The sequence below is a fragment of the Carcharhinus amblyrhynchos genome, chromosome 7, assembly GCF_965287045.1.
Source record: "Carcharhinus amblyrhynchos chromosome 7, sCarAmb.v2.hapA, whole genome shotgun sequence".
Taxonomy (NCBI): Eukaryota; Metazoa; Chordata; class Chondrichthyes; order Carcharhiniformes; family Carcharhinidae; genus Carcharhinus; species Carcharhinus amblyrhynchos.
Window position 1 is genome coordinate 14,101,622 of NC_137330.1, and position 25,471 is coordinate 14,127,092.

General features: G+C 41.9%; 1 protein-coding gene across 1 annotated transcript in view; it reads left to right on the forward strand.

Moving 5' to 3' along the window:
* Positions 1 to 25,471, forward strand: part of lmbrd1 (LMBR1 domain containing 1) — a 221,685-nt gene that overhangs the window by 132,492 nt on the left and 63,722 nt on the right. The window contains exons 8-9 of the mRNA XM_080191977.1: positions 14,661 to 14,786; positions 20,864 to 21,016. Of these exons, the coding sequence (XP_080048103.1) occupies positions 14,661 to 14,786; positions 20,864 to 21,016 (279 nt within the window). The remainder of the gene's footprint in view (positions 1 to 14,660; positions 14,787 to 20,863; positions 21,017 to 25,471) is intronic.

Sequence of the window (25,471 nt, forward strand, 5' to 3'; positions counted from 1 at the left end):
GATGCTGGCGTTGGACTGGGGTAAACGCGTAAGAAGTCTCACAACACCAGGTTAAAGTCCAACAGGTTTATTTAATAGTAAACGCCACAAGCTTTTGGAACGCTGTTCCTTCGTCACTCACCTGACGAAGCTTCTGAAAGCTTGTGGCATTTACTATCAAATAAACCTGTTGGACTTTAACCTGATGTTGTGAGACTTCTTACTGTCCTCAGGTCATGACACGTGACCATACAGAATCACTGAGCAGAGACTGATAGCTAAATTCTGCACACGTGAGGATGGCCTCAATCTGGACCTTGGGCTCATGTCACACTATTTGTAACCCCCACGACTTGCCTGGGCTGGCTAAATCTCTAACTGTCCTGCCTGGAGACAATACACATCTCTTTAACCTGTGCTTAGTGCTGTCTACACTCTCATTGTCTGTACCTTTTAAGACTTGATTAGCTGTAAAGACTCTCATTTCAATTATTATTCTGTAAACTGAGTTTGTCTTTACATGCCCTGTTTGTGAATAGAGCTCCCACTCACCTAATGAAGGGGCAGCGCTCCAAAAGCTAGTGGCTTTTGCTACAAATAAACCTGTTGGACTTCAACCTGGTGTTGAGACTTTTTACTGAATCCACCGATTGCACCAGTGAGCATTGTGTCCTCACATCTGTGCCCTAATAACTCATCCAATAAGGTCACAGCCACTATGCCATATCTGCGCTGATGCTTGGTGCTGAGAGATAGTGTGCAGCACGTGTCTTGGGTGTCAAAGGAAGGTCATCAGCCTTTTCGTTGGCTCTGGTGGATGGTTCATGTGGCGTATGAAAACAATGGGTAAATTTCATAAATTTTATCTGAGAGATATGAATTTGCAGCACATGCTGCCCATTGCGTTTGGCCTCCATTACATTGAGGTCTCAGTGACCGGTGCACAACTCAGGTGGTTTTGGTGGATGAGAATCGTGGGGTTACAAGGATAGAGTGGGGGCTGGGCCTAGGTGAGATGCTCTGTTGGAGAGTTGATGCAGACTTGATGGACCAAATGGCCTCCTCCTATGCTGTAGGAATTCTATGATATAATTCTATGATATAGTGCATCTTATCAATGGTAGTGAAATTTGTTGGGATAATTAAATGATTGTGTCAAGATTCGAGTCCATTTTGAGTATTTTTATTTTTGGCTTTGGTTCCATCCCTGATGTGGGTCAGTACTGTAGAATATTGTGCTACAAATTAAATTTGGAACTTAAGTCCCAATTTGGAGTACTTTGTATGCAATAATAAATAATGCATTTCTGTTTGTGCTCATATGCATTTAACTCAGAAATCTTAACATATGGGAACTTCATTAGAAAATAAATTCATTGATGTGATGACATCTAAGATATGTAAATTATAGCAGAATTGTTCCTGTCCTCTGTGTGTTAGACCAAGCCTTCACATATCCTGCTGTTTCTTGAAGAATGCAATTTTTAAGAACTGCACCATAATTAGTGGAGAATCGTTTGATAATTTTAAATTACAAAGTGGATCCCACTGTTTTTGGATTAGGGTAGTAGTTACAAAGATGTGTGCGTTTTAGATTTTAATGTAAATTGAGAAAATTAGGTGTATATAAACTTTAATGCCAGTTCAAAATCATAAGATGGTAACTGTGTGGTGTGCTGTGAATAGGCTGTAAAAGTGACTGGATTATTTTTTACTTCACATAAAAGAAGCGATAAATAATCATGCACATCTGTGAGAATATGTTTAACACGTGTGTAGTAATTAAAACATACCCTACTGTTTTCAGCAGTGCCATTGGCCTTAAAAAAACAGTTACTTTTAAGCTCAAGTAGAACTTTGCTTAAAACCTTAACTGACACTGACAGCCACGAAGTGTCATACCTTCAGTTTTTGATTCTGTAGTCAGACTTGTATTTGATTACTATGTTGATATCCACTTTTAAATTCTGCCCATTAACTTTTAATGCCTTTCCTTTCCTACTGCACTATGTCAAATGGAATTTAATTGGTGCTGTCTTTAACTATGCTAGGATCACATGGGTCCTTCCCAGATATAGCTTCTGAAACAGCACAAGTCACATATCAGAGCTTCTCTTTTGTGCAGCACCTTAAATTTCAATTAGAATTTCAAGGATTGCCAGTAAAAAAAAATGACAGCGCAGACTGGATAGTCTCCCTTCTGTGCTGTATGTCAAAAGAGATATAGCACAGAAGGGAGACCATCCAGCCTGTTGTGTCCTTGCCAGCTGTTTGCAAGAGCAACTCAAATCCCAACTGGTTCCATTCCACCAGCTTTTCCCTGTAACCATGTAAATCTTTTCAGTTATTATCCAATGGCCTTTCTTATTCTCTTCAACACTAGGAGAACTTGACAATGCATTGGGCTTTTCACCCCAAGGACCTGAGTTTGAGTATAATCCAAATTGTTGACATGATAATCATCCTCATCTGTTTGTTGTTTGGGCCTTGTATCACAGCAATTTGGGATGTTTTAGTTCATTATGAATGGGCACAGCATGTAACCAACTATGATTAAATAGCTAATTTGTTCTCAGCCACAGAATGGTTGTTGTAGAAAATGGCAAACGTCATATTGATGCAACTGAGGCAGAAGAGCAGAGCAAAGAGCCATCTAATTGTGCCAGACACTGGTTAGAGTCCATGGGCAGGATTTACCCCACATATGAGGGCAAGGGTGGAAGCAGGCTGGCACAAAATTCGCACTGCTGACTGGTGCATCAAATTCCAGCAGTATTCTGGCCCTGGACTATTTTCCCAGAGGTGGGATCACTGATTGAAGTACCATGGGTAGCCAATTAAGGCCCATTTCCAGAGGCTGAATAAAATTTTACAGTAGACCAGCAGCAGCAGCACCATCGCCAGTAGGGCAAAGAATGGGTAGGCACCCGTGCCTCTGCCACCCTCTATAAAATGGGAGGCTGGTCAGTGACAGTCAAGTAGGCAGCACGCAGGCCACGTGCTGCGTTTTAAGAGAACCCCGCCTTCAAACCGTCAGTGGGGGAACTATAAAAATGTCATGGATTTTCTGTAGTCCCTGTGTTCTTAAATGAACACCATTTCTGATTTAAAACTTTAAGATAAATACCCAGCTCCTTAGCGTCACGTTTTGAGGACTACCACAATGATGTGCCGGAAAATCCCTCCAGGAAGTTCCCGTGTAAGAGTTTACCTGGTAATTTCCTAGAAGAGCTAACTTCCTGTGGACAAATGCTCTGGGCTGGAACCATTGACAGAAGCAATTTAAATCACTACCTTCTGTCAATTTCACCTTGATACTTTTAAAGAGTTAGAACTCCAGAATAGCTATCAAAACGCCAAGCCTCGTATGGGGACCCACCACTGCAATCACCCCTTGTTTGGTCCAATGTGCCCCTTTTCACTTCAGCCCGGGCACCACTCCCATTCTGCTGCACTGCACTGCACTGCACTCTAGGGCGCTTCTGCTCTTCACCCCCTCTAATCCAGCCTAGGACACCCACTGTGATCACTCCCACTCCTATCTTCCCTCGACACTTCTTGATCTCATCTGTCCTTCTCTTCCAGTCTCCCCGTTCCCAGTCTTCATTCCCCCCATTAAACCACTTAACTGCTGTCTTGTGCCTTTAAACATCCTCATTACAGCAGCTACTGGATAAATAAGTGAATTTCAATTTGTCTGAAAATTAGAGCCTATCCTTTGGAGTGAAATTAGGAAACACTTCTGCACACAGAGGGTGATAGCAGTTTGAAGCTCTTCTCTGGAAATGACGATTGATATTAGATCAATTAATTTTAAGACTGATATTTATTTTGTTCACCAAAGATATTAAGAGAAAGGGGGTGGGGTATGGTTGGGAAGCAGCAAAGGCAAGTATATGAAGTTAAGTCATTGATCAACCATGGTCTCACTGAATGACAGATCAGGCTTAAGGGGCTAAATGGTCTAATTCTGTGTGCGGCATTATCAGTGCTTGTATCAAAAACTAAATGTGGGTACATTAAAATAGTGCCTCGTGGAAGAAGATAGAGAACAACTAACCTATAATCGAAGTTACTGACTCTGGTTCACACTGTTGTAGCAAAAGATTGTACAATTACTCCAAATTTTAGGAGCTTAAATTAAATTTGACAGCATTTAGAAATTTGTGAATCTTTCGTCAAATTGAAATTGGTCTGCCATTAATTCTTGCCAGTAGAGGGTGATGTAATGCAGCTAGTTTAGCAACTCTTTCCAGCGTGACTTTGGCTTAAACACACAAGTATTTTATTGTCTTAAATTCCATTTTGTTATGGGGGTTGGGGGGGGGGGTCACCTTGTTGTTAAATGTAGGAGCTGGACTACACACCTTTTGTTGAAATTCAGTTATTTATTTTATAACTATTCAAAAATTATTTGGTGCACAAAATGTTTACTGAGCTCCGGAGAACAAAAGCTGCAGCTCTTGAGCACTGTCCCGGAATTGGTCACAGATTCCACTATTCTGGTCTGTCGTCTTTTTTTGTTCATGGGATGTGATCATTGCTGGCTGGGCCAGCATTTATTGCTCATCCCTGAGGGCATTTAAGAGCCAACCAACGTATCCCTGCACGTCGTTTCTTTGCTGAGACAAGTGTTATGAATTTCAGTTGTTTTGCTGTTTGATTCTGAAAGGGAATCCAGAGGAAAAGGTAACCATACAAATCAACGCTCAGTTCATAGGCTACCATGATGGCTCAGCTCCAGACTTCATCACGGTCTTGGTGTAAAGTTGAGCAAAAGAGCTGAATTCCAGAGGTGAGGTGAGAGTGACTATCCTTAACATCAAGGCAGCATTTGGCTGAGTCTGGCATCAAAGAGCCCTGGTGAAATTGATGGCAGTGGGAATTTGGGGGGTAAACTCTCCACTGGTTGAAACCATACCTAGCACAAAGGAAGATGCTGTTGGAGGCTAATCATTTCTATCTCGGATTATTGCTGTTCTTATTAGCCTTTTCAATAAGGAACTCCTTTCCAACATATTTTCTAGTCTGATTAAATACGTATGTGCCATGAAGAATGTGCTACTTTTTTCTTCAATATTTAATATGTTGAGTCTAGGCATCTCACGATCACCACTGATTTTTCTTTACTCAGTCCCCTCCAAACTTGTACTGTTCACTCAGAGTGGTTGCAGGAAATTTGGAGGAAAGGACTTGTGGGTTTTCCTATATTGGCTACCGTTTGTCTGTAGCCTATTTATGACCAGTATTTTACATTCAACATAAATTGGTTTCAAAAAAGCTTTCTTAGCAGTAAGTATTGCATACATCCATTGGAGAGTCTTGAAGCCAGACACCTGAGGGGCGAAGGACAGGAGAAGTGACTTTTTGCTTTCAGTGAAATCTTTGGAGTCACAGACCATTTTTATGTAGAGAGGTGGAAGCAGAGTACCAAAGAGAAAATGTCGCTCCTGCTCGTGGATTGGATAAATTCATGTGACCAAAAGGAGAATTAATGTTAAATAGTACCTCTGGAATATAACCAAAGCAAAATCCTTGTACAGACAGTGAAGTATTTTTGTGTGTGCATCCTCTTGGAAATGTGTTGTTGTTAGTCTTAGAGCCAGATGTGTGTGGGTAAGAAACAAGTGGTTAGATAAAGGGAAGAGTGTGTCCTGGTGGATTCGTGTCTGTTGCCGTTTTCTCATGAAAAGAATCCTATTTAATTAATATTGCCTAATCTCGAATCACAGCATTTATATTTGCACCCATTAATAAATGTCATCACTCATGAACAGCACTATGGACACAGACGGAGCATTAGACAAATCAATAAACTGGAGACTTAATTGTAGCCATATAAGGTACAAAGTTACACCATTCCCTGAAATACACAAGCCAATTTGAAGATCTTTTCATTGTTGCGTACCTGCTTCACTAAGAATCAGATTATTTGAGGGTAATTACAGATTTTAAGCAAATGGTCAAACCAGACTGGATTCTGATTCCTTAGTCATTTCTTATGGATGTTGCAATTTGTTTTACCATATTGCACAGACAAGCAAACCTATTTGAAAAACCAGGTGGCGCGAATAAATATTAAATAATACACGTTCGTAATGAAAACATCGTGGATGGACATCTGTTATTTCTTAATAGCAATTCCTGCGCCACGTAGAACATTAGGACACTTCATGTGTCTTAGGTGACGACGTGTAAGATGTGTCTCCAGCTGTTTGAGCTCAAGTTTCCCAAACATTATAGGGCAGCTGGAGCCACTGTGAAGCATCGGAGAGGATGGGCATATTCTGAATCATACATTCCAAGAGGTGGCCATCTCATGGGTGGTAGGAGTTCAGAATTGTAGTTGGGTGGCCATCGGAAAGAGACAGAAAATACAGAAGCAGTCCTTGTGTGTGCAATCTCAAACAGATACTAAGCATTGGAGATCTCTGGGAGTGTTGATACCCTGAAAGAGTGTATCCAGTTCATGACACCAAGGGACGATACAGGTGAGAACACTGTAAAAATGCAGTTGTTATAAGAGATTCCATAATCAAAAAGATAGACATTTCTGCAACTAATCGTAAGTTTCCAGAGTAAGAATATTACCTAGGGAAAAGGCAACTTCAATGGGGATGAGAATGGCGCTTAAATAAAAATAGAAAATCTTAGGATCATAAAATGCTGGAAACCTTACCAAGTCTGGCAGAATCTGTGGAGAGAGAAACAGTTAATGTTTCCAGTGCATGTGCCCCTTCTTCAGAGGAAGAAATGTGATTGATTTTATGGATCTAGCTTAGAGAAATCAATTAATGGTTGACAAGCAAAGCAATGTTTGAACAATGTGTTGCCTTGAGAGAAGAGAGAGCTCAGGCACAGGAATGGAAAGACAAGACAAGACAAGACAAACCCATCCAGAATTCCCTGAGTAACAAGAAAGATAAAATGAAAAAGTAAACGTGTGCTTGTGACAGATGTCAGGTGGATAATACAACCAGGCTGAATATAGAATATAAGCGAAGAAAGTGTATGAAAAGAGACCAGCAGCTAATATCCAAGGGAATCCAAAAGTCTTCAGTATGGTGTGGAGCTGATCGGAGTCCAGAAAGGAAATTTATGCTTGGAAGCAGGGGCCGCAGCTAAAGTATTTAATACCTTGCATCAGTCTTTTGTTACAGTCCCAGCTGATGTTGCTACTGGGCAGTCAGTTCTCAGGATGGAACCCCAGTTCAATAGCTTGTATAACTTTTTATATTTTGTTTGGAGATGTGGATGAACACAGTGGCAGGACTGCTCGTCAACTTTTAACAAAAGAATAAAACATTTTTTTAAAAATTTATTAAAATACTCCTTCATTCCCATTGTACCTTCGCAGATGCATGCAGATTTATATGGATTACACAAGTTATAAAATCTATCTATACTCTAATATTCTCAGTTAAGTACACAGTCCATGTAAGCCAATAGGTGAAATGCAATCAGATATACCACACTGAAACCAATTGACAGATACTACCCAATATAACTTCAGTAGATTTCACATCAGTTCCCCCCAGATGCTTAATACACTCTGAGCCAACTGGTTTCACTAGAACTCTGACTTCTACACAACGGTTTTCAATCATCACTCATCACCACTCTCCGAAGACACACTTTGAAATCTTGCCCCGCAAATGCCTTCACCAAGGATGTACAACCAGGATTTCAACTTCCTTTCAGAATATCTCTGTTCTGGATTGTCCTGTGCATTCAAACTTCCACACAGTCTCTCATATAATTAGTCATGCCAGTGGAACACCACTGCTTCACAGGCTGTGTTAAGGTATCACCATCCTTAAGATGTCTAGTTTCTCGCTGGCCAGCTTCCCCACGTTTGCACCTTAACAATCAGTTTCTCGCTGGGAGCCTCTTTCTGTTCGTTTAATTTGAATGAGCAATACCTTGTTCAGATTCCAGTTCTTTATCCATTTGACTTCAGTATTCCTTCAGTATTTCCTGTTCTTTAGCTTCTGGGACTGGCTTTCTACCCCTTTATCTATTATCCTGCCTGTATTGGTAGTTTCTCAGTTACCTAGTTTCAACTAAACTCACTTCTTACTGTGTTTACCCTAGTCCAACGCCAGCACCTCCACATCATAAGTAAGGAAAGACAGTGCAAATTTGTAAAGTGCAAAATGTGTTTAATATGCTGGAATTTTTTGAGGCTTCAAAGAGAGTTGATCAGGGTAATGCGAATGATGTGGTGTACATGGACTTCAGAAAAGCATTTGATGAAGTGTTGAACCTGTGGGCAACGTTATAGCTCATGGAATAAAAGGGACAGTCGCAAAATGGATATGAAATTGGCTGAGTGACAAGAAGCAGCAAATAGTGATTTATTGGAAGTTTCTTAGACTGGAAGAAGGTTTATAGTGGAGTTCCCCAGGGGTGGGGCCCTTTACCTAACCTAACAAATATTAATGAACTTCAACTTTGGTGTACAGGGCAGATGATACAAAACTTGAGAGTATTGTGAGCTATAAGGAGATTAATCTAGAACCTCAGAAGGATGTAGACAAGTTGGTGGAATAGGGGACAAGTGGTGGGTAAAATTCAATACAGAGAAGCGTGAAGTGATTCATTTCGGCTAGAAGAATCAAGAATGCATAGAGAGACAATGGAAAATAAAAGTTACGGTTCTAAAGGGGTGCAGGAACAGAGAAATCTGGGTGTGTATATGAATAAATCATTGAAGTTGTCAGAAAGGTTGGGAGAGTTTTAATAAAGCAATCGGGGCATAAAGTATCAAAGCAAGAAAGTTATGTTGAAAATTGTAAAAATCACTAGTTTGGCCTCAACTGGAATATTGTGTGCAGTTCTGAGCACCACACTGTATAAAGGATATGAGCACATTAGTGAGAATGCATATAAGATTCACGAGAATGGTTTCAGGGATTAGATCTTCAGTTTCAGAGATAGATTGGAGAAGTTGAGACCCTTCCTTGGAGAAGGGAAGGCTGAGAGAAGATTTAACAGAGGTATTCAAAATCATAAGAGGTTTGACTGTTCTCAATGGTGGAAAGATCAAAAACAAGAAAGCCCAGATATAAAAGAAGCAATGGTGATATGAAGAATCACTTTTTGTGGTGTTGTTGTTGAGATCTGAAGTGCACTGCCTGAGGGTGTGGTGGAGGCAAGTTCAGTTGAGGCACTTAACTGGGAATTGGATTATCTAAAATTGAAGAATGTGCGGGACTATGGGGAGAAGCCAGGCATGGAGCACTAGCTGAATTAATCCTTCGGCGAGCTGACACAAACAAAACGAGCTGAATGGCCCTTCCTCTGTTGTAACCATTCTGCAATTCTGTGACATGATGGAATGCTTATGAGCAATGAGAAATGAAATAACCCAATATGTTGCATTTGTAAGCCACACTTCGGATTTGTATACAATTGCCGGATCTGCCTTCCAAATTACCCCTGCGCACTGACCAGATCAGAGAAAAATAACTCTGGCAATTCCAAAAGTTGTTAGAATTTAATTTGTGTTATTGCGCCTTTGGGCTGCGAAACAGATTTCTGAGGAGAAGAAACTTCAGATGGATTATCCATAGTATCCAACAAACTGGTTAGCTAACCTAATGAATGATTGGTCTATGGTTTCACAGGTCCAGAGTTAACTGCAATAAGTAGTCTTATAGGCATCGAGGTCTTCTCTCACCAGATTCCTTGTTGTCTGAGAGTTGGTCATGGTAACAGCAGAATGAGAGCAGCAGAAACATTGTGGTGATGTTCTGGAAGTATCCCTGAAGAGAAAAACATCCCCACTGACTCATGGGAGGCCGTTGCTTATGACTGACCAAAATGGAAAAGATTCATTTGGAAAGGCACAGGACACATCGAGAGACTTTGCCAGGAGCGTGCAGAAGGGAAGTCGAGACACAAAGAAACGCACAGGTTCAAAACAACCTGTCCAGCCAATCCTTTAATCACCACCTGCTCCACATCTGGTGGATTGTGCAGAAACTGCATTGGACTTATCAGTAATTTCAGAACCTATTGATCTAGAATGGAAGCAAATCATTCTTGATCCTGTGGGACTGTCTCAGAACAGGACTTGGTTAATTTGGTTCATTAAAACTTGATGCCTGTGTTCCAATAGAAGGAATCCCAAGCAAGAACTGAAGCTTTTGAGCCCGATTCAATTCCAGCATGTTTCTATTTTAGATCACTTAAATTTGTTTTATAGTACCCAACATCTGCATTTTTCTTTGATTTTTGTCAGCTGAAGTGTTCAGTCGGTGCTTTGCATTCCAAAACAGTCAACATTCATTAACGAGTAAGGAGATACCAGAAAAGTCCTTAGGTCTCATGTATATGGGTTGGGACTTTAGGGGAAGTTTGTATCCTCGTCCACTGGCTGGAAAGTCGAGAGCAACCTCAGCTTGGACACCTGATTTTACAACTAGCAAGCAATTAAATGTTGTCTACTGAGCCTCTGTTCCCTATGAGAAATGAGCTATCGCTTCCAGGAGCTGCCAGTCATTTGGAGGGCCAGTAGCTCTTCAGTTGCTGCAGTGTCATCAGGAGCTGGAACTGCAACCAGGCAACTGATGGAAAAGCCCCCAGGACCCAACGGAGTGTGGTGGAGCCTGCTAGGACCTGTCTGATAGGGGAGTGGGGGAATCATTGATGAGGGTAGAAGAGGATGGCTGGCTGTTTCTGAAGACAGTAAGAAGTCTTACAACAGCAGGTTAAAGTCCAACAGGTTTATTTGGTAGGAAATGCCACTAGCTTTTGGAGCGCTGCTCCTTCATCAGGTGAGTGGGAGATCTGTTCACAAACAGGGCACATAAAGACACAAACTCAATTTACAGAATAATGATTGGAATGCAAATCTTTACAGCTAATCAAGCCTTAAAGGTACAGGCAATGTGAGTGGAGAGACCATTAAGTACAGAGATGTACATTGTCTCCAGACAGGACATGTAGTGAGATCTTGCAAGTCCAGGCAAGTTGTGGGGCTTACAGATAGTGTGACACAAACCCAAGATCATGGTTGCGGCCGTCCTCATGCGCACGGAACTTGGCTATCAGTCTCTGCGTTGTCATGTATCGTGTAGGCCGCCTTGGAAGACACTTATCCAAAGATCAGAGGCCGAATGTCCATGACCACTGAAGTGTTCCCCAACAGAAAGAGAACAGTCCTGCTCGGTGATTGTCGAGCAATGTTCATTCATCCGTTGTCATAGCGTCTGCATGGTCTCCCCAATGTACCATGCCTCAGGACATTTGCCTTTGGGCTCATGGTAAACAGTCACTGTAACAACTACATGATGACATTAACAAGTTCCAACTCCTCCTCAAACTCACCACGGACTACTGTCTGGAATTGGTTGCATTCTTGGACACACGCATCTCCATTAAGGATGGTCACCTCAGCACCTCACTGTACCGCAAGCCCACGAATAACCTCACGATGCTCCACTTGTCCGGTTTCCACCCTAAACAAGTTAAAGAAGCCATCCCCTACAGACAAGCCCATATACAGGATCTGCTCAGATGAAAAGGATCACAACAGACACTTCCAGATGCTGAAAGATGCCCTCACAAGAACAGGATATGGCACTCGACTCATCGATCGGCAGTTCTGACGCACCACAGCGAAAAACCGCACCGACCTCCTCAGAAGACAAACACGGGACACGGTGGACAGAGTACCCTCGTCATCCTGTACTTACCCGGAGCAGAGAAGCTACGACATCTCCTCCGGAGCTTGAACATGTCATTGATGAAGACGAACATCTCGCCAAGGCCGTCCCCACACCCCCACTTCTTGCCTTCAAACAACCGCACAACCTCAAACAGACCATTGTCTGCAGCAAACTACCCAGCCTTCAGGAGAACAGCAACCACGACACCACACAACCCTGCCACAACCACCTCTAAGACATGCCGGATCATCAACATGGGTGCCATTGTCTCTCGTGAGAACACCATCCACCAGGTACACGGGACATACTCTTGTCACTCGGCCAACGTTGTCTACCTGATAGGCTGCAGCAAAGGATGCCCATGACATGGTACGTTGGGGATACCATGCAGATGCTACAACAACAGATGAGTGAACACCGCTTGACGGTCACCAGGCAAGACTGTTCTCTTCCTGTTGAGGAACACTTCAGCAATCACGGGCCTTTGGCCTCTGATCTTCAAGTAAGCACTCTCCAAGGCGGCCTTTATGATGCACGACAACGCAGAGTCGCTGAGCAGAAACTGATAGCCAAGTTCCGCACACATGAGGACGGCCTCAACCAGGACCTTGGGTTCATGTCACACTATCTGTAACCCCCACGACTTGCCTGGACTTGCAAAATCTCACTAACTGTCCTGTCTGGAGACAATACGCATCCATTTCACCTGTGCTTAATGCTCTCTCCACTCACAATGTCTGTACTTTTTAAGACTCGCATTCCAATCATTATTCTGCAAATTTAGTTTGTCTTTATATGCCCTGTTTGTGAACAGATCTCCCAGATGAAGGAGCAGCACTCCGAAAGCTAATGGCATTTGCTCCCAAATGTTGGACTTTAACTTGGAGTTGTGAGACTTTTTAGTGTGTTTACCCCAGTCCAACGCCGGCATCTCCACATGTTTCTGAGGAGGCAGCTGAGGGTGGGAGGGAGGATGATGGTGGTAGGCCGTTAGATGCCTGATTAAGAGTATGTTCTCCCCACCAAGCACAGGATGAGATCTCCAGGGTTTAACTAATGGTATTTCAATGTCACAAGGGCCACTCCAGTACTGGTTAAAAACATCAGGGACCACTTCAAGGCCTTATTGGACCTCATTTGGCTTCAGTACAGGAAGGCCATCCACCAGCTCCCCCATCACTGGGAAGATGCCAATGAGAAGGTGAAAGATGTGTCACCTGCTGCTATCCCACCTGAATCTTCCCCCTCCCACCACCACACCATCCAGCTTTCTGCTCGAGGCTCTGTAAAATCCCAGGTGTGATAAGGAGAGAATAATGCCTCCCCAGTTGATGATGGTAAGTGACCTAAGGACACGAACTAGGAGCAGGAGTCGGCCATCTGGCCCTTAGAGCCTGCTCCGCCATTCAATAAGGTCATGGCTGATCTTTTTGTGGACTCAGCTCCACTTACCCGCTCACCATAACCCTTAATTCCTTAACTGTTCAGTAATTTAACTATCCTTACCTTAAAAACATTCAATGAGGTAGTCTGAGCTGCTTCAGTGGGCACAAGATTCACAATCCTTTGTGTGAAGAAGTTCCTTCTCAACTCGGTCCTAAATCTGCTTCCCTTTTATTTTGAGGCTATGCTCCCTAGATCTAGTTTCACCCGCCAGTGGAAACAACTTCTCTGCTTCTCTTATCTATTCCCTTCATAATCTTATATGATTCTATAAGATCTCCCCTCATTTTTCTGAATTCCCGTGAGTATAGCCCCAGTCTACTCAGTCTCTCCTCATAAGCCAACCCTCTCAACTCTGGAATCAACCTCATGAATCCCCTCTGCACCCCCCTCCAGTGCTAGTATATCCTTTCTCAAGTAAGGAGACCACAGTACTCCAGGTGTGGCCTCCCCAGCACCTTAACCTGGAACAAGCTACAAGTCTGTTCCAGGAAAAATCTAAACCATGGAAACATACATGTCTTGTTTGTCTCGTGTCACTGGAATGGGAAATTACTAAGTTTATTGTCTCATGTATTTTGGAGCAATTTCAACACTTGCAAGACAGATGTTGAACAATCTAATTTTATTCAAATCACAGCCTTTTCAATTGTTTAAGACCTATTTGCGTTCAAATTGTTTGCATTGTGTTTATGCAAAGCTATTTAGAAACTCTGCAGTTGGCTTGCTATATTCAAAACAAAATCTTCATTCATTCCCAATGAATGTAACCTTCTATGAATGATGCTCTTTGAATGGAAAATTGCAATTTTGCTATTGGTTCTAGCTTATAGTGAACTGTAATATCAGTTGGATTTCATTTACCATTTTGATTTCCTTGGTTCTTTCACTTGAGATCTATTTCCTATTTTGAGTCAAGAATTGTACCATGACTTTTCTACTGTCACAAAAGTGTGAACTAAAAACATATTTGGAATACGATTTCTAACCAAAGGTGATTGAACCATCCACATCCAATTTCAGCTGAAATCTCACTCTCCATTAATTTTCCATTTGGCTTAAGATCCCCATTTTGTACAAGGACTTAATTTTTCCATAAATCGGCATGTCAATAATTTATAATAGGATCCTCAACTTCTATATTGGGCATAAAGGGAAGCTTCATGAGTCTTACGATTGCAGCATTTATCATGGGAGGTGTGAGATGGGGAATTTATCTGAATGTAGCTCAATAGAAAATTCCTTGGGAGATAAACAAGGAAGGCATTTGAAACTCACATTATCTTCAGAATGGTAACTTACAAGTTTCTTTATTATGCTGGAATAAAGAAATGTGTATTTTAAAATTTATAGTATTCACCACCTACTCTGCATGGAATCAAACTATACTGCTGTAAATAGTGTAACTTACAGGTTTACTTAAGAATGGCAAAAGACTATTTTACTAGCCATATGAGATTTCTGGTTTAATTAATATACCAAAATAAATTTACCAATGAAGGATTTTCCTTTCTATCCTTTCTGGTTTTGAGTGCTTATTCTGTATACTTTTTTTTCGTCAAGGCATATGGTATGTCTGCTTTACCATTGAACCTGATAAGAGGCACACGGAGCGTGGTTTATGAACGATTGCAGAATACTGAAGACCTTGAAGAAGTGGAGCAACAAATGGAGAAGATTAAATCCAAGGTTTGGGTACAAATGTCTCCATGTCAATAGGTTTCAGAATCCTTTAATCAATTTCAGCAGATAGGTTGCGTTAATTTTAAATATATTTGAAACTTTGATTTATTTGCATGTCTTTTTTAAAGTGCTGGAATGCTAAATTAAAGTACTAATTAGTTAAGCTTTGATAAAATTCATTTGTATAAAATTTGGCATGGTGGCCATATGACTGGGTGACTAGATCGAGTCACTGCGAATTGTAAAGTTAAATTGAATAAAATCTGATTATTTGTGCCTGACATCGGCAAAATAATACAAAAGCAGATGGTTACTGTAACCATCTAGCTGTTTTCTTGATGTTCTTCAAGGAGGAACTTGCCCCCTTCATAGAAGATTCATAGAATCCCTAGAGTGCAGGAGGAAGCCATTCGGCCTATTGAGTCTGAACGGACTACAATTCCATCCAGGCCCTACCCCATAACCCCACGCATTTCCTATTCTTTCTCGGTTAGCAGCTCACACCCATGATGTTGTACAACCTCTGGTTTTGTGTTATAAATGGATGAAACCTATCTGGTTCACTAATGTCCTTGAGGGAAGGAAATCTGCCATCCTTGCTTAGTCGGGCCTGCATGCTTCTCCAGACCCACAGCAGTGTGGTTGACTTAACTACTCTCAGGGATGTCTAATAAATGCTGACCCAGCCAGTGGCACCCACATCCCATGAATGAATAAAAAAAGTCAGGTCTGGTGCAGAGCCTCGTTTTTCCAAGAGAAAGCTCTGAAGGTAATCTTAGTCAAGTTCAGAATTTTTAAAAAAGCCAAATGGATTGGAGTTAATTGGGTAAAGTTAACCAACTCACTAATGTGGTGGAGAACATAAGAACTAGGAGCAGGAATAGGCCATCTGACCCCGGAGCCTGCTCAGTCATTCAATAAGATCATGACTGATCTTTCTGTGGACTCAGCTCCATTTACCTGTCCGTTCACCATAACCCTTATTTCTTTTACTTCTCAAAAATTTATCTATCCTTGCCTTAAAAACACTCTGAGGCAACCTCAACTGCTTCACTGTGTAGGGAATTCCACAGATTCACAACCCTTTGGGTGAAGAAGTTCTTCCTCAACTCAGTCCTAAATATGCTCCCCCTTGTTTTGAGGGCATGCCCCCTACTCCTAGTTTCACCTGCCAGCAGAAACTACTTTCCTGGTTCTGTCTTAACAATTCTCTTTCATAATCTTGTATGTTTCTGTAAGATCTCCCCTCATTCTCCTGAATTCCAATGAGTATAACACCAGTCTACTCGTTTTCTCTCCTAAGCCAACTCTCTCAATTCCCTCACTAGGAATCAACCTAATGAATCTCTTCTGCACTCCCTCCAGTACCAATATATCCTTTCTCAAACAAGAAGACCAAAACATTATGTTGTAGCTGTATAAGGAGACCTTATACAGCTGCAACATAATATCACTGTTTTTAAACTCCATCCCTCTAGCAATGAAGGGCAAAATTCCATTTACCTTTTGAATTACCTGCAAACCAACTTTTTGTGATTCATGCACAAGGACACCCAGGTCCTCTGCACAGCAGTATTCTACAATTTTTTACCATTTAAATAATAGTCCATTTTGCTGTTATTCCTACCAAAATGGATGATCTCACATTTACCAGCATTGTCCTCCATCTGCCAGCCCCTTGCCCACTCCTTTTAGACTATCTGTATCCCTTTGCAGACTCTCAGCGTCCTCTGCACACTTTGCTTTGCCATTCATCTTGGTGTATTCTGTGAATTTTGACACAATACACTTGGTCCCCAACTCCAAATCATCTATGTAAATCATAAACAATTGCTGTCCCAACACTGATCCCTGAGGCACACACTAGTCACTGCCAACCAGAAAAACACCTATTTGCCCCCACTGTTTTCTGTTAGTTAACCAATTCTCTACCCATTATCTGTAACAACCGTGCACTTATAGCTTAAGCGGCAGCCTTTGGTGAGACACCTTGTTGAGCAGGGTGAATTTAAAAAATACTTTGAAGACACAATTTGAACCATAAGTAAATCATAACTGTTTCTCTGTACATGCAATGATTGCAAAATCATTATGTTTAGCGATTTGTTCCTCACCTGATCTTACAAAAGTCTTCTCCCTGTCTGCTAAAAGCAAGAAATTGCAAAATGGTGCGTACAAAGGACAAGAATTTTATTTCAGTCGTTTGGAATATTTTGTAGTATTCTAACTGTGAAATATTACCAATTTGGGTAAAAGATGATAAACGGTGAAGTTTATCTTGGTTTATATTTCTAGCTCAAACAGAACTACACTAATGTTTAAACTCCACCCAAGCCACCTCCCACTGTATCGAATCCAAATTGCTTCCTTTTTATTGTACAGGTATTCTAGGTAATACACCATTCTCTCACTCATGGTTGTAACCTTCTTTTATTTATTAGATGAATATTTGTCACTGCTTTGTGACTTTCATTCTTCACTGCAGTTTATAGTGTAGTTCATTGAATAAATCAGGCAGAATATATGCACTTAACATCTATGCTAAGAGGTGTGAAAACAAGGAGTATGTGCGGTGTAATGAAAGTATAATACTGTGAATGCTGGAAATACTCAGCAGCCCTGGCATCATCTGTGGGGAGAGAAAAAGTTAATGTTTTGAGTCAAATATAACTCTTCAGAACTCTGGATTAGAGTCATATTTGACTCAAACATTAACTCTGTGTTGCTAGATCTCCTGAATATTAAGGGGTTCTTTTCAGGATGACAGCCGGTGACTGGTGATGTGCCCCAGGGGTCAGTGCTGGGACCACAACTTTTCACAATATACATTAGCGATTTGGAAGAAGGAACTGAAGGTACTGTTGCTAAGTTTACAGATGAAACAAATAGATGTAGAGGGGCAGGTAGTATTGGGGAAGCAGGGAGGCTGCAAAAGACTTGGACAGTCTAGGAGAATGGACAAAAAAGTGGCAGATGGAATACAATGTGAAGAAGTGTGAGGTTATGCACTTTGGAAGGAGGAATGGAGGCATAGACTATTTTCTACATGGGAAAATGCTTCAGAAACCAGAAGCACAAAGGGACTTGGGAGTCCTTGTTCAAGATTCTTTTCAGATTAATGTGCAGGTTCATTCAGCAGTTAGAGACAAAGGCAATGTTAGCATTCAAGTTGAGAAGACTAGAATATAACTAGCAATGTATTTCTGAGGCTGTATAAGGCTCTGCTCAGACCCCAATTGGACTTTTGTGAGCAGTTTTGGACCCCTTATCTGAGGAATGATGAGCTGGGTGCAGAGGAGGTTTACAAAAACAACCCCTGGAATGTTGAGGTTGTTTAAGGAATGGTTGAGGACTCTGGGTCTGTGCTTATTGGAGTTTAGAAGGATGAGGGGGGGGATCTTATTGAAACTTGCTGGATACTGCAAGGCCTGGATAGAGTGGACTTGGAGAGGCTGTTTCCATTATTAGGAAAAACTAGAACCAGAGGGCACAACATCAGATTGAAAGGACAATGCTTTGAAACACAGATGAGGCAGAATTTCTTTAGTCAGAGTGGTGAATCTGTGCAACTGTTTGCTGCAGAGGGGTGTGGAGGCCAAGTCATTGAATGTTTTTAAGATAGAGATAGGCTCTTGATTAATAAGAGGGTCATGGGTTCAGGGATAAGAAAAATATCAGCCATGATTGAATGGTGGAGTGGACTCAGTGGGCCGAGTGGCTTAATTCTGCTCTTATATTTTATGGTCTTGTGGTCTAATATCTAAAGCCTAAATCAACTGCCAGTAAACTGCCAGTAACCAAGATTGGGGGAAAGGCAAATTGTGCGGAGGGTGTGGAGAGTCTGCAGAAGGATCTAGATAGGCTGGGCGAATGGGCCAGGAAATGGCAAATGGAATTTAATGTTGGCAAGTGTGAGGTGGTCCACTTTGGTAGGAAGAATGGTAGGAAGGACTATTACTTACGTGGCGAAAAACTGCAGCAGGCGACGGTGCAGAGGGACCTCGGGGTCCTTGTGCATGAGTCGCAAAAACCCAGCCTGCAGGTGCAGCAGGTGGTCAGGAAGGCGAATGGGATGCTGGCCTTCATAGCGAGGGGGATTGAATATAAAAGTAGGGAGGTCTTGCTGCAGCTGTATAGGGCATTGGTGAGGCCGCAGCTGGAGTACTGTGTGCAGTTTTGGGCGCCGCACCTGCGCAAGGATATTTTGGCCTTGGAGGGAGTGCAGAGGAGGTTTACTAGGCTGATACCGGAGTTGAGGGGGTTGAGCTATGAGGAGAGGCTGAATAAACTAGGCTTGTACTCGTTAGAGTTTAGAAGAATGAGGGGAGATCTCATTGAGACGTATAAGATGATGAATGGGATGGATAGGATAGAGGTGGAGAGACTCTTCCCGCTCAAAAAAGACAGTAGGACTAGGGGGCACAGCCTCAAGATAAAGGGGGGGTGGTTTAGAACGGAGTTGAGGAGGAACTTCTTCACTCAAAGGGTGGTGAATCTCTGGAATTCTCTGCCCGTTGAAGTGGTGGAGGCTGCCTCGCTAAATATTTTTAAGAAGCAGGTTGATGGGTTTTTGATAAGAGAGGGGATTAAGGGTTATGGGGAGAGGGCGGGAAAGTGGAACTGAGTCACGACAGATCAGCCATGATCTTATTGAATGGCGGGGCAGGCTCGAAGGGCCAGATGGCCTACTCCTGCTCCTATTTCTTATGTTCTTATGTTCTAAACTTTAACAAACCTTTTAATTAAACATTCAACAGCAATGACTTGTATTTATTGTAATAAGATGTCCCACAGCTTTTCAAAAGAGCATTATCAAATAAAATATGACCAAGCCACATAGGAAATATTGGGGCTGTGATCAAAAATTTGGTCAGAGGTAGGATTGAAGGAGTGTCCTAAAGGAGGAAAGCAAAGTGGGAAGGTGCAGGGTGGGAATTCCAGAGCTTTTAGCTGAAGTCACTTCAGGCACAGACACAAATGGTGGAGCATTTGTAATCGGGGATGCCCAAGAGGCCAGATTTAGAGCTGCGGCTATATCTGAGGGTTGTGGCGTTGAGGAGAATAGAGTTAGAGAAAGCAAGACCATAAAGGTATTACAAATATAGGTTGGCAGTTGGCTCCGTTGATGCAAGAAGGTTACAGGTATTAGAGTTTTGGATGACCTCAAATTTGCAAAGGATAGAATAAGGAAGGTCAGTGAGGAGTACATTGCAATTTGCAACTAAAGGGAACAATTGCGTGGTTGAGCATTTCAGCAGTAGTTGAACTATGGCAGGGTGATGTCGTGCTATGTTACAAAGATGGGCACAGATAATCTTAGTGATTGTATGGGTATCTCAGTAGCTCATCTTGGGGTCAAATATGACATTAGGGTGAAAAGTGTTTGGTTCAGCCTCGGGTATTTGTCAAGAAGAGGAGTGGAGTCGGTGACTGGGGGCGGGGGGAGATTGGAGGCGGGAGATGGGGGGGATTGAATTTTAAATTTTTTGGCAGAATGATGCGGTGGGCAGGAAAAATTATATTGAGTCCAACATTAGTTTTATCTGTATTTTTCAGCTTATAGTGGAAAAGAAAATGATGTGGCAGGGGAGGGGCCTCCACCAACTTAGCTTTTGAAAGATCTTTAGAAGAAGACACCCCAATGGAATCAAGTCAGAACTGAAGACATTAGCTGCCATCCCTGCACCACAGACGCCAATCCCGTTATTGTCTGTTTATTATGATGGGGTTCCCAACATTGAACATTGGGATTACTATTGCATTCCTAGTGGGGATGCATATTCAATTATGCCATGCCTTCATGTTAGCATGGGAAAGGATTTGGGCCTCCCACAGGACTTTCCACACCTGTTCTCAATCCTACCATGATAGAAATGAGAGCAGATAATCCCCCAAGACACTGACGACGACCACCACCACCACCACCACCACCACCCCCCCCCCCCCCCCCCCCCCCCGCAAAAAGACAAGCTGGCGTAATGTATGTAAAGCACAGAATGTAAACGTGCTTGAATGTTTATTTGCATCAGAGGAAAATGGTTACCTGAACTGTGCTTGATAATGTTCATTGAATCTTCCAACAGTGCATGGATGGTCGCCCACTGTCCACAGGGGACCGAAGAGCTTTACAGAAACTACAGGAGAAGTTGCGAACACTTAAAAGACGAGACAGGCACCTAGAAACAGCTGAGAGGAGTTGCTGGTTGAAGTTTTGCTGCGCTCTACGACCTTTTAAGGTGCTTCTATTGGCTCTGGCATACATACGTATTATAGATTATTTGTTGAAGAGATTTTTGAACATAGTTAGATAGCTCTTAAAGATAAATTCTGAAAATGGGCAGAATGTGTATTTAGTTGACCTTGAATGTGGTTCACAATATATGGATATGTTAAAGGCTAAATATCAGTTTAATTTTGAGTATTTGAAAGAACAAAGAAAAAACGGAAATTACAGCACAGGAACAGGCCCTTCAGCCCTCTAAGCCTGCACTGACCATGCTGCCCGACTTAACTAAAACCCCCTACGCTTCTGGGAACCATATTCCTCTATTCCCATCTCATTCATTTACTTGTCAAGATGCCCCTTAAAAGTCATTACCGTATCCGCTTCCACTATCTCCCCTGGCAACGAGTTCCAGGCACCCACTGCTCTGTTTAAAAAAAATCTGCCTCGTACATCTCTTTGAGAGCTTGCCCCTTGCACCTCAAACCTAAGCCCCCTTGTAATTGACTCTTCCGTCCTGGGAAAAAGCTTCTGACTATCCACTCTGTCCATGCTTCTCAATCTTGTAGACTTCTATCAGGACCTCAACCTCCGGGGCTCCAGTGAGAACAAACCAAGTTTCTCTAACTTCTGATCATAGCCCTCCATACTAGGCAACATCCTGGTAAATCTTTTCTTCAGCCTCTCTAAAGCCTCCACATCCTTCTGGTAGTCTGGCGACCAGAATTGAACACTATATTTCCAAGTGTGGCCTCACTAAGGTTCAATAAAGTGTCAAAATGAATTGCCAATTTATAAACTCAGTACCCTGGCTGATGAAGGCAAGCACACCATATGCCTCCTTGACTAACTTCTCCACATGCATTGTAACTTTCAAGGACCTGTGTACCTGTGCATTCAGATCCCTTTGCCTATCAATACTTTATAAGGGTTCTGCCACTTACTGTATATTTCCTATTTGTATTAGACCTTCCAAAATGCATTACCTCACACTTGTCTGGATTAAACGCCATCTGCCGTCTCTCCACCCAAGTCGCCAACTGATCAATATCCTGCTGTATTTTCTGATGGTCCTCATTGCTATCTGCAAATCCACCAACTTTTGTGACATCCGCAAACTTACTAATTAAACCAGTTACATTTCCCTCCAAGTCGTTTATATATATATATATATATATATTGCAAACAGCAATTTATATATATTATAAACAACAAACTCTTTAACATGTCATGTTTTTAGGGGTAGCTATGCTTCAAAGAAAAGTCCAGGTTTTAGTTTAATTTTCTCAGATGCTGTTTGGACTTGGGACAGAGTGCAGTATCCCTTGTTTTCCTCTTCCTGAAATTGGAAGTCCTGTTGTCAGTGAGTTGTTGACACCGGGAGGGGCAAAGGGAGTCTCTCTCCCTCTCTCTCAGTCTCTCTCTCCCTCTCTCTCTCAGTCTCTCTCTCCCTCTCTCTCTCAGTCTCTCTCTCTCTCTCAGTCTCTCTCTCTCTCTCTCTCTCTCTCTCTCTCTCTCTCTCTGTCTGCCTACCTGCTTCTCTCTCTCCCTTGCTCCTCACCTGTCCCCACCCCTTGGCACTGTCTCTTCCCCTGCCCCTTGGCACCGCCTCACCCCCATCAGAAAAAGTCAAAGATAATTTAATAAATATGTGAAAACTGACTCATGTTGAAGTGAAACAACATAGCTTCCAGTTATAATTTGATCTACAAAAATGTTGACAGATAATATTGTCTTGTAGGCTAATTAGTTGTGCTCTAATAAAAATGTTATTTATGTATGAACGTATGAATTTGGAACAGAAGAAGATCACTAGTCAATAAGATCATTGCTGAACTGATTGGAACTTCAACTCTACATTCCTGCCTTACCCCAGTAACCTTTCACCGCCTTGTTAATCAAGGATCTGTCTAGCTTTGCCCTTTAAAATATTCAAAGACTCTGCTTCTGTTGCGTTTTGAGGAAGAGAATTCCAGAGACTCATTACTGTCTGAGGGGGGGAAAAAAGATTTTCCTCACTTTGTCTTAATTAAGCAACCCTTACTCTTCTAAACTCGAGTGAATATTAGCCCAATCTGTCCAACATTTCCTCAGAAGACAGCCTGCTCGTTCCTGGTATTAGTTTAGTAAACCTCTGAACTGCTTCTAATACATTTATATATTTCCTTAAGTAAGGAGACCAATACTATACACAATCCAGATATGGTCTTAGAAATGCCCTGTACAACTGAAGTATAATCTTTCTAATAATAATTCCCCTCACAATAAATGATAACATTCTATTAGCTTTCCTAATTATTTCCTGTACCTGTGTATGAGTGTTTTGTAGTTCATGCATTAAGATACTTGGATACCTCAGCATCTGACTGACTTTTTTCTGACTGAATCTTACCGTTTAGATAACATGTTTTTTCTTAATCCCTGCTGCCAAAATGGACAATTCACATTTGTTTACATTGTACTGCATTTGCCAGATCTTTGCCCATTAACTTAACCTATCTATGTCCTCTTATACCTCTCTTACCACCTCTTCATAATTTATTTTCCCATCTATCTTTGTATCATGTGCAAATTTAGCAACAGTGCCTTCATTCTCTTCATCCAAATCATTTATATAAATTGTAGAAGTTTGAGGCCCCATCACTGATCCCTTTGCACAGCAGTTTTCACATCCAGCCAACTAGAAAAAGACCCATTTCTGCCACGTCTTAGAAAGATCATAGATCATAGAAACCCTACATTGTAGAAAGAGGCCCTTCAGCCCATCGAGTCTGCACTGAACACAATCCCCCCCAGGCCCTATTCCTGTAATCCCACGTATTTACCCTGCTGATCCCCTGACACGAGGGTTGATTTAGCATGGCCAATCTTTGGACTGTGGGAGGAAACCGGAACACCTGGAGGAAACCCATGCAGACACAAACAAAGTGCAAACTCCACACAGTGACCCAAGGCTAGAATTGAACCCGGGTCCCTGTGCTGTGAGGTAGCAGTGCGAACCACTGTGCCACCATGCCACTGCAAAAAATGTTTGCAGCTCCCCAGCGGGGAAGTGAGCCTCAGTCTCCTATGTGACAGGCGGGGATACTAACTGCTATACTAACGAGGGAGAACATTTAAAAAGTTTTTGCAGGTCCCTGTTGGGAATTGAACCTTGGTCTCCCACGTGATAGGCAGGGATGTTCCTTCAAAGAACTCCAATGAATTGGTAAAATATAATTTCCCTTTCACAAAACCATGTTGACTCTATCTGATTGCCATGAATTTTCCAATTTCCTGCTGTAACATCTTTAAAATTGGCTTCTGACTTTCGCCCAATAACAGACTAACTAGCCTGTGGTTTCCTGCTTCCTGTCTCCCTTTTGAATAAAAGACTCACATTTGCTCTCTTCCTATCAAATTGAACCTTCCCCATGTGTAGGAATTTTGAAAAACTAAAACCAATTCATCAACCAACTCAGTCACTTCGTAAACTTTAGGATGAAGTTTATCTAGACCCAAGGATTTGTCAGCCCACAGACCCAACACCACTCCCTTGGTGATTATAATTTTTGATACCCCTTCCATTTCCTGATTTACGACTATTTCTGGGATGTGACTTGTGTCCTCTATAGTGAAGGTGATCAAAATATCTGTTTCTTTCATCTCCCATAGGACCATCACTTGCTTTTGTTCAATTATTTTAATTTATTCAATTTATTGCTTTTATTGCTTTTATTCAATTATCTATAAAAACTTCATTTTTCTTTAAAATACCACCTATCTTTCTCTCATATTTTAGTTTTTTTAGTCAAGTTTTTTTGTGATTCTTTGATGTTCTTCATATTCTTTGCAATCTTTTGACCTGCTACTTGTCTTTGCCTGAGTATGTGCTTCTTCTTTATGTCTGATACTGTCTAACTTTTTTCATTAACTGCAGAAGACGGGCAATTGCCTTGGAATTTTACTTTTTCATTGTAGTGTGTCTATTCTGTATGTTTTGAATATTCCTTTAAATGTTTGCCACTTAACTTCCATTTATCTGCTCTTGCTCCCAACTTGCAAGCAAAAACTGAAGTGGGAGAATCCGTTAAGGAAATCGTGAAATGTTGGTCTAAGGAGTGGGATGATCTCCTACGTGACTGCTTCGAGTTAGTGGATTGATTAATATTTAAAGGCTCAGCGACCAACCTGAACGAGTACGCCACTACAGTAATTGACTCCATCAGTAAGATAGTGAAGACTGTGTGACAAAAAGCAAATCCATGTGTCTCCCAACCAGAAACCATGGATGAGCAGAGATATTACATTTGCTGCTTTCTGAAGTCCAGGTCTGAGGCATTCAAGTCATGTGACCCTGACCTATATAAGAAATTCGGATATAATCTGTGGCGATCCATCAGAGATGGTAAGAGTTAGTACTGGACCAAGCGAGACTCCCAGGCGAGCCACATGGACTCCCACCATCTACGGCAGGGTCTGCAAGACA